Source organism: Rhinolophus ferrumequinum, chromosome 6 (assembly GCF_004115265.2).
Source record: "Rhinolophus ferrumequinum isolate MPI-CBG mRhiFer1 chromosome 6, mRhiFer1_v1.p, whole genome shotgun sequence".
Taxonomy (NCBI): domain Eukaryota; kingdom Metazoa; phylum Chordata; class Mammalia; order Chiroptera; family Rhinolophidae; genus Rhinolophus; species Rhinolophus ferrumequinum.
In genome coordinates, this window is record NC_046289.1 from 57,371,151 (window position 1) to 57,384,400 (window position 13,250).

At 37.1% G+C, this 13,250-nt stretch overlaps 1 protein-coding gene across 1 annotated transcript in view; it reads left to right on the forward strand.

Annotated features, from left to right (window-relative positions):
* The window catches only part of ATP8B4 (ATPase phospholipid transporting 8B4 (putative)), a 193,216-nt gene that overhangs the window by 53,255 nt on the left and 126,711 nt on the right, over window positions 1-13,250 (forward strand). The window contains exon 6 of the mRNA XM_033109347.1: window positions 416-477. Coding sequence (XP_032965238.1) covers window positions 416-477 — 62 coding nt within the window. The remainder of the gene's footprint in view (window positions 1-415; window positions 478-13,250) is intronic.

The window sequence follows — 13,250 nt, forward strand, 5'->3', positions numbered from 1 at the left end:
CCATAAAACAGAATGAATGATGTTCCAATAAAGTATTGAGCACATATGTGAGAGAAATGGAAGTCCCCATTCCCGGTTGAAGGCATCAAAATCAATGTATGGTTTTCCCTGGAACTGTGCGGCTGACTAAAGGGCATACTGTCTTTTTAGAATCAACTAAGAATGTGTAGGAATTGGAAGAGCATGTGGTTAGACTTGTTCCATTGGTGACACCCAGAACGAGGTTTAGTGAGAAGGGTCTTGACTCACGCTTAGAACACGTGGAGCTTGGTCCAAGATAAATGTAAGCTGTGCTCATTTTGGACCGATGGTAATATTGTCCAAATAGATGAACTTGAAGTGTTTTCAGTGTCCCTTATTTGTGTTGACAAAGTATGATTTAATATGTGTTTTCACAAACACTTTGATTTTTCAGTTTCGCCACAAGAGTGATAATCAAGTGAATAACCGGCAATCGGAAGTGCTCATCAACAGCAAGTAAGAGATCCACTCCTTGGGTTATTGTTAAGGTTTCTGCGACCACCAAACAGATCTTGACAATCGGTGGCTTTCTCTTTTAATTACGTATTTATTTCCCCCTTTCATTTATTAAGAATTGCAATGTAAGCCCATTTTATTTTTGTGGTTCTGTTTTGTGCTCAGCAAATGCTTGTGCTAGCCACTCAACTTCTACTTCAAATCCCTTTGGAGTTTCTCTGTGGTACGTAGACATATCCTTGTCACTTTTTATTTCGAGATCTAATACTATTTAGAATTGGCGCACATGTGATGTCTTGTATGTGGTAGATGTTTCATAAGTACTTGAATTATTTAGTTTGGTAATTACTGGGGAATATTGCTAGAGAGACTTTGATACATTACTGATAGTGATAAGAATTCTGTATTCAATTGATAGTTGATTTTAGACTAGATTACCCACCACAACACAGATTTTTCAGTGCTTTTAAATTTGTCCATCAACAAAGAAATATTTATGTATGGGAATGGTTCTTGAATCTGAAATGCTTTAAAATGTATATTTACGAACAATGGGAATAAAAACTTCCAGAAAACTTAGAAAAAAGGTAAATTTCAAACCTGCATCTCATTCTTTCTTACTCTCTCTGTCCCAGTTTTTTTTTCCTAATAACATACGGCAAAGTAAATTTGTGAGAATGTACTTCAATCTATCAGTCAACCACATCTGCTGATGATTTTGAATTATTTGGATACTATGAAGAATATAGTTTTTAAAAGAAATACAATAAAACAAATTAATCATGTGAGATGGAAAATTCCAAGAAATGAAAGATCAAGAGGGGCTATGTAGCCAAGACAATAACTGGTAGGCTTGAAGGAATTAATCTCTTTGCGTTACTAATGTTGACTGATCACTAATAATGTAATGAATACACATTGTTTCTCTATATCAGAGTGTTTTGGAAAATGATGTGAAATGCTCAGTGAAGAAAAATGATTTTAATCTAAAACATAGTTGTCCAGACAGAGCCTCTGAAAGTGTGACATGGATAAGCCAGTAAGAGCTGCCTGCGAGCGTGTGATTCATTTCCAGTGTGAGCAGGTTTTGAATTTTTGCCATTATAGCATGGTGTTTAAAAGTGTGGGTCTTTGCACTCAGGGAGACTTTAAATATGAGTTGAGTCCTGACCCTGAGTAATTCTGCAATCTTGAAAAAGGTCTTAAGAGGTGGTGACTTTTGTAAGCTAATGTGGTATGTGACTTTGGGCTGTACTGTTGCATACGAGTGCCTTGGACGTTCTCAAGTCTTACAGTTCTGACTTGCTATTACATTGACATTAATATGATTTGACTAATTTCCCATGCAACAGTTGATAATCAGTCTCATTACTTTGAAGTATCATCTCATATAACGCATGTGAGTAATCCAATAACTTAGATATTCAGGAACTTGATGACTGTGGCTCACACATGCTAGCTATCATTGTCATTATTATTAGAAGTAGCAGTAGTGTTATTTTCTTGTGGTTTCATTTATCTTTTTGTTGAGTCCTTATGAGGTGGCATCTCTTTGTAATTCAGTCTGGTGTGATGTTTTTAAAAAAGTATTGTTACTGGTGCTCTCAAGTTGAAGGGAGAAGCATATATCATTGAGAATGGAGTATTCTTTAGGAATCAGTTAAAAATCAGGCAAGATTTTCCATTTGTAAGGTTACCTACTATTGTGAGCTCCTCTGGGGCATCTCTTGGTCACCTTTGTGTCTCTTGAGCCTAGTACAGTGCCTGTTGAATTTTCAAATTGAATAGTAACACGTATCTTTGCTGAGAGGGCAGTGTATCAGAAGAGTTTGATCTGTGAAATTTTGCAGTCTCATCACTAGCCAATTCTAGCAGTAGAGTGGTGGTCTTTGCAGAATGTACTTAGGCTATGGAAACTGGCATTTTACTTTTTGGATTGTGAGAAGTTGGGGAAATCAAATGGGTTCAGATCTGAGACAGCCCAGAGAGCTTCAAGTCCTCCTTGGAGCTGGTGGTTGTAGAGCAATGCTGTTGGGTCTGCACAGACCACCACTGTTTTGCTATGCTCACCCCCAGGTCCTCTGTGCATTGCTACTAAGGACTAGAACCTGCCACTTTCTTCAGAGCATTGCCCTTGGGCTAATTGTACAGGTGTAAGAAAAAGCAGCATCCCTGCCTCAAGTGGAATAAGCTCTGAGGTGTAATTGCACCCCTGAACACCCATGGAGATCAGGCTGACGGTGGGACTTTGCCTGAAATCACACCCTTGTGTGACTTCTTCCATCCTTGCGTTGCTTCTCATTTCCCTTACCAGATTTTCCCGGAAGTACTTCCTGAATGAACAGCTTGCCTGTGAATCCTCATCTCAGGATCCGCTTCTAGGGAACCTGATCTAACACAGTAGTTAATGCATATTTAATCCCATGGCAATGTTATGGAAAATATTAGGAAACTATGATGTGTCTGTCCTTGGCACCTGAGGGTCATGATGCAGGATAAAGTAAAAAGCCTGGAGGGGATCAGAGGAGTCCAGGCATTGCTGGAAGTAGGTGTCATACTGGGTGCTTGTGGTTTCCTGGCAAAAGGTCTTGGACTTAGGCTTCATACTAGGGCAGAAGCCATCATTGGCTTGTCCTGAAGAAAGAAGAGACACAGTCAGCCTCAGGGAGGAGATCCCTGAGGGCAAAGGGGAGCAATGAAAGCATCAGTTAGGAAACCTGGTTCTATGTAAGTGATCACTGTGTGACTCTGGGCAATTAATTTTCCTTCTGGGCTTTGGTCTCCTTTCTTCTGTGCCCAGAAGCAAGGGCAGTTGGCAGGTACATTCAGATTCAATATGTATTTATTGAAAAACTACCATGTGTGGGCTCCAGTGCTTCCACTTTTAACTCTCATAAAACCCCAGAATGTGGGTAATAGTGCCCTATTTTGGAGATGAAGAGACTAGGAAGGGAGTGACTGGTCTAGGTTTCCATGGCAAGACCCTAAATTGACTTCTACCCACTCACGAGGCTAGATGTAAATGTGAACTTTATGGTTTGATCATATGTTCACTGTTTATATTGTATTTGAAGGGCTTTGTATACAATTATAGAAATATGAACACAATTACATAATATATATGTAGTTTATCTATATGTACTATAGATATGTAAATAAACATACATTCACACTTTCAGTGCCTGGAGCATTACTCATCTATGTTCTTAGCACTGTGTAAGCTGTGATGCTGGACATTGTAAACTGAAGTTACAAAATAATTGGGGAAATAAAACCCTTCCTTTATAACTTTCCTTTTCAATTTTACTTTTTTGGTTTTGTTACTAGATTTCTTTGAAATTAGGATGAATAGTCTGCATCTGCAATCTGTTATAATATGTGAAAGTGCTTAAGAAATAGGTGTATTAGGCTTTGATAAGATCTTTTGGTGACTTCAGTTTTAAAACTAAGTAGTAGTGGCATGATTCCATATGGTAAAAATTAATGTGACTCTTGAATAGGAAGTGCAAATTCTCACCCGAGACAAGATGAAATATGTCTGTTGACTGAATCTGTGAATACCAGTGTTTCACAAGAGGAGGTTTTCTCAAGTCATGCCAACAACCTGGGCCACCGGGAGAGCAACGGGGCAGGTGAAGGTTGTGAGAAAGAGTCTGAAAGTTGCTGCAGAGGTCATGGAATCTGGTGCTCCTCAACCTGGATGCACATTATATCAATGCCCTATCCACACCCTAAAGTAATTAAATGAGGGTCTTGGAGGTGAGGCCCTGGTGTTTTTTAAAAATTTCTTTTTATCTATTTATTTATTTATTTATTTCAATTAAAGTTTATTGGGTGACAATTGTAAGTTAAGTTACGTAGGTTTCAAGCGTACAATTCTGTAATTTTTAAAGTTTCCAAGATGATTCTAACATGCAAGGTCAAGAACCCCTAATGGCAGCCATCTCTTTACCCATGTCTATATCTCTATGCCTATGTCCCTCTAATTGAAAGGACATCCAAGGAAAGAAATTCTACAAATTTTTTAAATGATAAACTTAGTTTTTCACATCATAAATATCCTCATGTATTTACTTTTTTTTTGTGGTAAGGTTCACATTTTCAGTCAAACAGTTGGCCAGTCAATAATTACTTCGCCATGCTTTTCTTTCCTTCAGAAATTCAAGTTAAAAATTCTCCCATTTGTCGTCTTTTATTTATTTCCCCATTACGTATATGTATTGTTCTCAATGCTGAATCATTTGCTGACTTTAACATATTTATGCAACTTCTAATTTTTGTTATTCTAGCCCAGGGGTGTCCAAACTTTTTTCAATGTTTTTCACCAAGGGTCATATGCGAGTGAGAGCCTGGCCACTCACTCGAGGTGAAGTACGTATTGCCTCACCTGGTTTATTTAAGTAAACTAAATATATTTTTGGAATTTGCTGTGGGCCAATTAACAATGGATCATGGGCTGCAGTTGGCCCGCGGGCCGCAGTTTGGACACCCCTGTCTAGCCCATCACATTTCTAGTTATATGGATTTTAGATGACGAAAGAAGTGTGAAGATTTTCTGCTACCCCATTAGGCAGCCACGAGCCACATGTGGCTATTGAGCATTTGAAATGTAGCTGGTCCAAATTAAGATGTGTTATTAGTATAAAGTATGTACCAGATTTCGATGACTTAACCAAAAACAGAATGTAAGATATGTCATTAATAATTTGTTTTATATTGATTCTATTTCAAAATTATAATTTTGTATACATTAAGTTAAATCAAATATATTATTAAAACTAAATTTACCTTTTTTTTAACTCTTTTTGAATGTGGCTACTAGAAAATTTAAAATTATCTGTGTGGCTCACATTTGAGGCTGGCGTTTTATGTCTATTGGATGGTACTGCTCCACACCCCACCCTTAGTTATAGGTGAGAGAACAGAGCTGAGAAGAAAATGAACTCTGTGCTATGAACCTGGCCTCCTGATTCTCAACCCAGGATGCTCTATTTGATTTTGCAGTCTGCCAGCTTTGAACTAATAGAGTCAGCATCACTTTTTCTTAATGTTCTTACGTCTCTAATATCTCCTGAACTCATACTTCTACATTCAAACAATCCGAGCTCAGATACTCCAGTGCAGTTACCCCTCTTTCAGTCAGGATATTTCCTGGACACCTCTAGTTTTCAAATTGCTCTTGACCATCAGCTTTTTGTGCAACACATTTCACTTTATACCTTTCTGAGCATTGGTAAACTTGACTTAAATTTCCCAAGCTCTTTCACAGAAATGTCCCCATTAATCTTATTCAATGATTTTTCATTTGGCAACTGTGTATTTATAGGGAGACGCAAAGGATTTCTTTTACATTTGCAGAGTATTGTCTGCACAATTCAAGCCTGGTATTCATCGATGCTGCATAATTGTGTCAAAATATATACTATGTCAATAGGAACACATTTTCTCTTTGTTTAATCAACTTTTCCAGTTTGAGCGACAACTCCCATTGGATATTGGGATAGAAAATTTTGTTTCATTTTTTTCTTAATACGTAGGTTTTTTTCCTCTCCATTGTGCATATGTCCATTAAGAGAAATTTGGAAAATAAGAAAAAGAAGGAAAAAAATAACATTCATACTTCCACTATCCAAAAGTGTTACTATTTTCTTGTATTTCCTTTCTCTATTTTTTCCTATGCCAACATTTCTTAAAATTGTGTATATGTGTGTGAGTGTGTGTTTATGTATGTGTATATATATATATATATACACACAAATATATACAGAAATATATATATATATATACATACATATACATATCCTTCTGTTTTCACTTTGTATCACATCATTACCATTTTTCCAGTCTTTATCTTGTTTTTATACACATAATTTTTAAGGGCTGCATAATATTCCATTAAATGCAAGTCTCATAATTTACTACTCCCCTGTTTGATATTTAATCTTTTTTTTTAAATTTTAAAGTATAGTTTCTTGATCTTTCTGAACTGATAGAATTATTCTTTTCCATGAGACTAGGTTTTGGCGACATATTTATAAAATTCACCTAGGATGATTACATTGTACCCATAATTTCCTATATGAAGTAATTAGAAGTTAAAGCATTATTACTCAGTCCACTGACAACAACCTTTATTACAGTATCCAGGGTTTATGGGTGAGTAGGACCAGATTGGGCATAGTATTGACGGAACCCTGGGAGATTTCAGTTCCGTCAAACATGGGGGTTTCCTGAATGGGTGGCTGTCAAACTACTACCATAAGTTCCTATTTTATCTTCTCTTAATCATAGCACAACATGAAAAAAATCTCAAAATGTTCTGCTTGAAAAAATGTATTAGTGACACATGCAAATCCCCAAGCATCAATAATCTGAAACAGTTTGAATGTAAATTTTATATTACAATTACTAACTACATAGCACTCATATGTAAAGTATATGCATCAGTTCTGGTCTGCAGAGTTCCTAGAGTAAATTTGGGGAGTGACTGGGCAGTGTGGCTAGCAGATTCTTCAGTCAGCTGTGAAGGAACTCTTTCCATCTTCTTTGTCCTTCCAGATTAGAGAGGTATGTAGCCATGGTCAAAAGATCTATCATTTGCTGCTGAATTCTTGGAAATAACTTACCCAAGAAAGGGGGAATTCATGTATGGCATTGCCCTCTGCTGGATTTGATCCAAAATATCAGTCTTGGGTAAGAGTGGATTATTATTATTAAATATGCTCTTACTTTTTCTCCTTGAGCACCTGCAACAGAAAATATCAAAGTTTGTTGAACTTAATGCATCTGAAGCTGACACATACTTAGTGTGTCTGTGTGTTTCTTGTAAGTGGGAACATGCAAAACTCTGGGATTCCGCCGATCACGTGGGAGAACTGATGAACCCGGCACTGAGTTACCTTGTCTTCAGGGCTTGTGGGCTTGCAATTGGAGTGGAGACTTCTGTGGTTAAACATAAGGCAGAGCACCAACTTTCTGAGTTTTTTTAATCTTCAGCCCACCCAGACAATTTATATGTTATGATGGTACCACTGGGTCTAGGGGATAGCTACTTAGGGTCTATATGAAGAGACTGCATATTTGAAAGGAAAATTGATGTGAAAAATTTGATTCTTCTTCTTTTAAACAATGTTAGTAAAAGATACTTAAATATGGGCTTAAATAACAATGAGTTCAAAAACAAGCTAATGGGAGTAATCTCAGTGCTTTGTGGACTTAGAGGAAGTTGTTTAAAAATTAATTTTTAGTTCATGTTGCTAACTCACAGAAAAAGTGTTTCAAAAATAGTTTCACCCTCAATAAATTAATTTCAGTTTCTTCAGCCTTGGACTGATCATTTCTTGGGCAGTTTCTGCGTGTCAGCTTTGCAGATGGAAGGGTCCATTTGCCAATGGGCTGGTTTCTGTATGTGAGTTGTGACATTGTTATAGTTCTTATAAATGTTTTCCATTGTAATCAATTATTATATTGCATAAATACAATTTTTAAAATGTCAAATTTCTAAATGGTGACTATTTCCCCAAATGAAGTGCATCTTGAAATAACAGGAAATTATAATACTTCAAAACTCTGCACATGGGCTTTTCAGTGGTATCTCCTAATTTCTTTTTAAAATTTATATAACCCAGATGTCAGTTGCTCTCTTTTTCTCCTCTTAAAGCTCCCCCACCACTAAAGCATTAGAGAGCAAGGTAGAGTTGAATGAAAATTTGGTGGGGGATACAAATGAGGAGTTTTATTTCACAGACTTCATAGCAAATAATGCGAAATTCCATTTTAACATTTTTGTTCCTCAAAGTTCTTATTTTGCTGCTGGCCTTTGCAATCTCTTTCCCTATTCAGTGCTCAGTGTAGTTGGCTCCATTCCTCTTCTTTCAGTATCTGGGACTCCTCATATTTATCTCCCTTTATTACTCAGTGTAGTTTGGTTCTTCCTTGGCTCTGAACTCAAGCCCATCACAGCTGCTTACCAAAATAGCAGACTTTTCTGTAGCTAGGATCTACTTATGTTGGATGACACAGAAGCTTAAAATACACCACATTCTACGTAACATTTAAAACTTGATTCTCTCCCTCTCTTAAAAGACAGGTTTATGTATCTCTTCTCTGTTGTCATAAGGAGGAGATCTAGAATTTCTTTTGAAAAAAAAACCACAACTCAAACTTAAGGGCACAAATGCCTTGGGATGTTAGGACATCAACTTTAATAATGTAAAGCCCTCTTAAGATCTTAAAATCTGAAAGCTAAAAAGACATGATAACGTTATAGTGAGTAAATTTGGTTTCAGTCAGATCCCACACGTCTATACCAAACCAAACAAATGTTTTAACAGCATTTGTTGATTAACTACTTAGATTTCTACTACAGGAGCATTTGCTTTAAATATCCTGAGATAATTTCAATGGGTTAATTTCTTCCATGCATTTTAGATTGGTACCGTGTTTCCCGAAAATAAGACCTAACTAGAAAATAAGCCCTAGCATGATTTTTCAGGATGACATCCCCTGAACAGAAGCCATAATGCGTCTTTTGGAGCAAAAATTAATATAAGACCCGGTCTTATTTTTGGGGAAACATGATATATGATCTGTCTGTTGTAGGTAGAAAATTAAGACAACTTAAAAGAGTATAAAGAAAATACAGAAATTATTGTTGATCCCACTACTCAGCTCAGAGTAAACTACAATGAACTTGTGAAGGCGTTTTATTGCTTTCTTTCCTCCTCCATCTTTGCTTTCTTCTCTTCTTTTTCCTTTCAACACTTTCACACAATATTCATTTTAAAAATAATTGAGATTATACTATCTCCTATTGTCATGGTTTGAATTATGCCCCCCCCAAAAAAAAGATATGTCTGCTGAAACCTGTGTTTATGATCTTATTTAGAAAAAGGGTCTTTGCATATATGATTAAGTTAAGGATCTTGAGATGAGGCCATCCTGCTAATCTAATCACACGCGTCTTTATAAGAGAAGGGAAGAAGATAAACAGAAAAGATGGTAAGGTGAAGATAGAGGCAGAAATTGGAGTTATACAGTCCCCAGTCAAGATACACATGAGACTACCAGAAGTTGGAGGTGAGGTATGGAACAGGTTGTTCCCTAGAGCCCCCAGAGTGAGTGCTGCCCGGCTGACATCTTGATTTTGGACTCTAGTGTCTAGAACTGTGAGAGGATAAAGTTTTTCTATTTTAAACCACCTAGTTCGTAGTTATCTGTTACAACAATCCTAGGAAACTAACACTCACTTGTTTTTAGCTTTTAATTGAGAGGTTCTGTTTGTTCAATTTTTTTTTTATTCAATAGATATTTATTAAATGCCTAGTATATGTCAGGTGGAAAGCTTTATGCTGGGAATGCAAAGTTAAAGAAGACATAATTTGTGTCTGCAAATATAATGCAATCATACATATATGGTGTGCAACTGGTTTATGTTTAGAATTGCCACAATACTCTCAGCATTTTATTGTTTTTACTCACTGGTAAGGCGAGTGAGCAAAATGACTCATCTCATTAGGAATGTGCAGCTTTTGAAAATTCTTATCAGTATACAGGCTCTGTAGACAAACCAGTGCCAGGTGGCAGAAAACCTTAGAGGATTTGAAAACTTGGTTGGAAATGGTGTCTTGAAGCTGTAACTCAGGGAAGCATTAAACTACTTTTACTCTTGAGTTTCTCAAAAACTAAGATCTATTTCCTTACATGCCAGGAATTTAAAAAATTCTCACTACATACTGACTTTTGGCAAGGATTAGATGTACAATACTAGAAGGAGAAGGAGGAAAAGGAGGAGAAGAAGAAGAAAGAGGGCAGCTAAATGAACTAAATGAATCATTGTGAGGCAAGATCAGAATATCTTTTATGTACTTTTCCTTTCCCCTTCTTTCTTCCCTGCAACTAATATGAGGCAAGGGGACGCATCCGCATTGCATGTTCTGTGACCATCATTGTCTGCTGTCACTGCCACTTGAGACTGGTGTTTGCTGTGGGGTCTTTGGATAACAAACCCATCTTTAATTCAAGCGCTCTGTGTTACTGGGAGTCTCTCTGACATTGCTGCACCTTAATGTTCATGGGACCGTGTCTGACATGGAAAGAAAGGGAGACAATTAGGTCCATCTGGGCTTCATTTCTGAATTAACAGAGCTCAAGGTAGTATTTGAAGCAATGCTTGTTGTTGTTTCGCAGCTGCCTCCTGGTTGCAGCACGTCTGAAGAAGAAAAATGTGGGCTCCCGAGCAGCCCTAGACACTTGGACAGAGATGCAGAAATGGGCTTCCTTCTGTCTGCATCAGATGTTTGCCTCCAGCCGGACTTTCTGAATTGTCTGGCTAACAAATCCTGTTAACCCAGCTTGCCTCATCTGGCTACCTTGCCCCTTACCAGGCATTTCTCTTCAGACATATTTTCCCCCTTCACACTGCTAAATTTAAGGCTTAATTTTCAAATCAAACGCTCATGTTGCTGGTTGCCTGAGAAATCACATATGGAGAGCTGAGAGACCCAGGCAGGGAATTGTGCCCTCGCTTCTGGAGAGCAGGTCTGGAAACCATATGAACTGTAAATAGTTTTAAAATGTAAAAAAGTAAAGCTTTCTGCCAAAAGAGAGAGCTGGGTTTTTTTTTTTTTTTTTTTTTGTTTTGTTTTGTTTTTCCTTTCTAGACTCAGTTATTAGGTATCTGTTGGAAAGTACTGACCTCTATCATACAGTCTGTTTACTGTCTCTATCAGCCAGATTTAACCCCCTTGAGGACTCAGCTCTGCTAACACTTGCATTAATAGAAATAGATTTTGGGGGTCACAGATATGTACCATGAGTTAAGTTATTAGGTACCATATTTTAATGGAAATTTGCATTCTTTCACTTAATACTTCCTTCTGAAACTAGGGTGCTAGAAATAGGTTAATATTCTTTAAAATAATAAAGCCTAATTTTACAGTAAAAGTGAGAAAAAGAATAAATAGGAAAAGGGGCATAGCTTCCTTTATTTCCTTGTCACCAAGTAAATAGTATGCTACCACATCACTTTCCACATTAAGAAATATTGCCCAACATATGTCCTGTTTTCTTTGTTGGGCTTTCTCTTCTCCACCTGAACTTTTTGTTGTAGCAAATATTTCCATAAGATTTTTTTTTCCACTTTGGCCTTAATTCTTGTGGGTGCCAAGACACAGAGACACTGTCACTATAAACTATCAGCAACACCTTTTCATTCTGTACTGGCAAATATCTTCAGATTCTTCTTTTCTTCCCCTCTGTTTTACAAATGTCATCTTTTTTCTGTATCTCATTTCTCACTCCTCTTCTAAGGATAAAGGAAAAGAACACTGGAGTCAAGATACAAAGAATATTAGGAAAACAGTATTCAATATAGACACGTTTAAGTAGAGAGCACAAATGCTCAGAGTTGGCATGCAGATTTGTTGATGTTCAGTTTCAAATCTGGTACTGATAATGTTGAACTAATATAAGTTCTACTTAAAGGGTATCTAATTATTGGCCACCATCTCTGGCATGAAATCTTTCAATTAACCACGTCGAAAATATTATTCCCAGCAGTGGTTCTTCTGATTAGGAAAGAAATTCAGAAGAGAGAAGATTGCTTATACACATATTTAGATACAGTTTTGTAGATCACAAATAAAACAATTATGCATGAAACCTCGATAGGTAAAAAGCATAGAGGGCCTGGGGCAGTGTGAGGCCAGCCTGTCATTGCTCTGATGCAGAAAAACTTCATCCTGGAGCTGAGTGGAGCACACAATATAGCACATTTCCTAGAAAGTAGTTAAAAGGGCAACTGTCTGGCAGAAAGTTTTCATTTTCCTTAGAGAAAACCAGAGTCTATTGCAGACAAAAAGCATCAATTCTAGAGCAGAAAATTCTAGAGACTTTGGTATTTGAGTAACACCAGAGAGAAATAAAGGAATTGTATTAGAAGGCCTTTATCATCCCTCTTGCCTCTAAAATATGAGAAATGGAATCACCATTTGATATATCAATCCAAAGCTTTCAGCTGTTTCAGGAACTTCCAGAACTGTGGCCTATGAGGCATGGGGCAATGGATGTGTAAGGACCTTTACTAGAAACCAAGTTTACGTAGGCTTCCAGGGTCCAGGAATAGTAGATTCATTTGGGAGCTCTAGTTCATGTTCTAGATTGGGGTACAGGGGAGTGTTACAGTTCCTGCTTACACCCAAATCCTATTGGCTTAGATTGGAAGAAAATGAGAGGGCTTAACAATGGAGCCAGTCTTGTTGGGGCCAATTAAATTGTGGTCCCAGCACCATGAAACCAGACATGGCTGCTCTGAACAAAATAAGAATGTTTAGGTCTGTCTGAGTTCCCCAAATATTCAGTACCTTTAATGTACCAAAGATGATTAACATGCCATTGCTAGTTTTACAGATTCACAAGTTTTGTGGGGAGAGAGATAAACAAGAGGATAGTTTCAAGATAATGTGCATGTTGAGAGAGGTATTCATGGACTACCATGGAAGCACTGAAGAGGGGTGTTTAGCTCAGTTTAGGGGTCAGAGGAGGCTTCCTGGAAGATGTGAGGCTTTAGCTAAAATTAATCAAATAAAAGTGTAAAAAACTCAGAAAAGTAAAAATTTCTCCTTTTTAGAGAAAAGCATTATTTCTTGTTGTGTTTGTTTGTTTGTATTGTGCAAATATGCATATATGCAAAAGGCCCATGCAATATATACAATTTTGTATTCTATTTTCTCTTTGACGTGATAACTCATATATGACATTAAAAATTTTTTGAA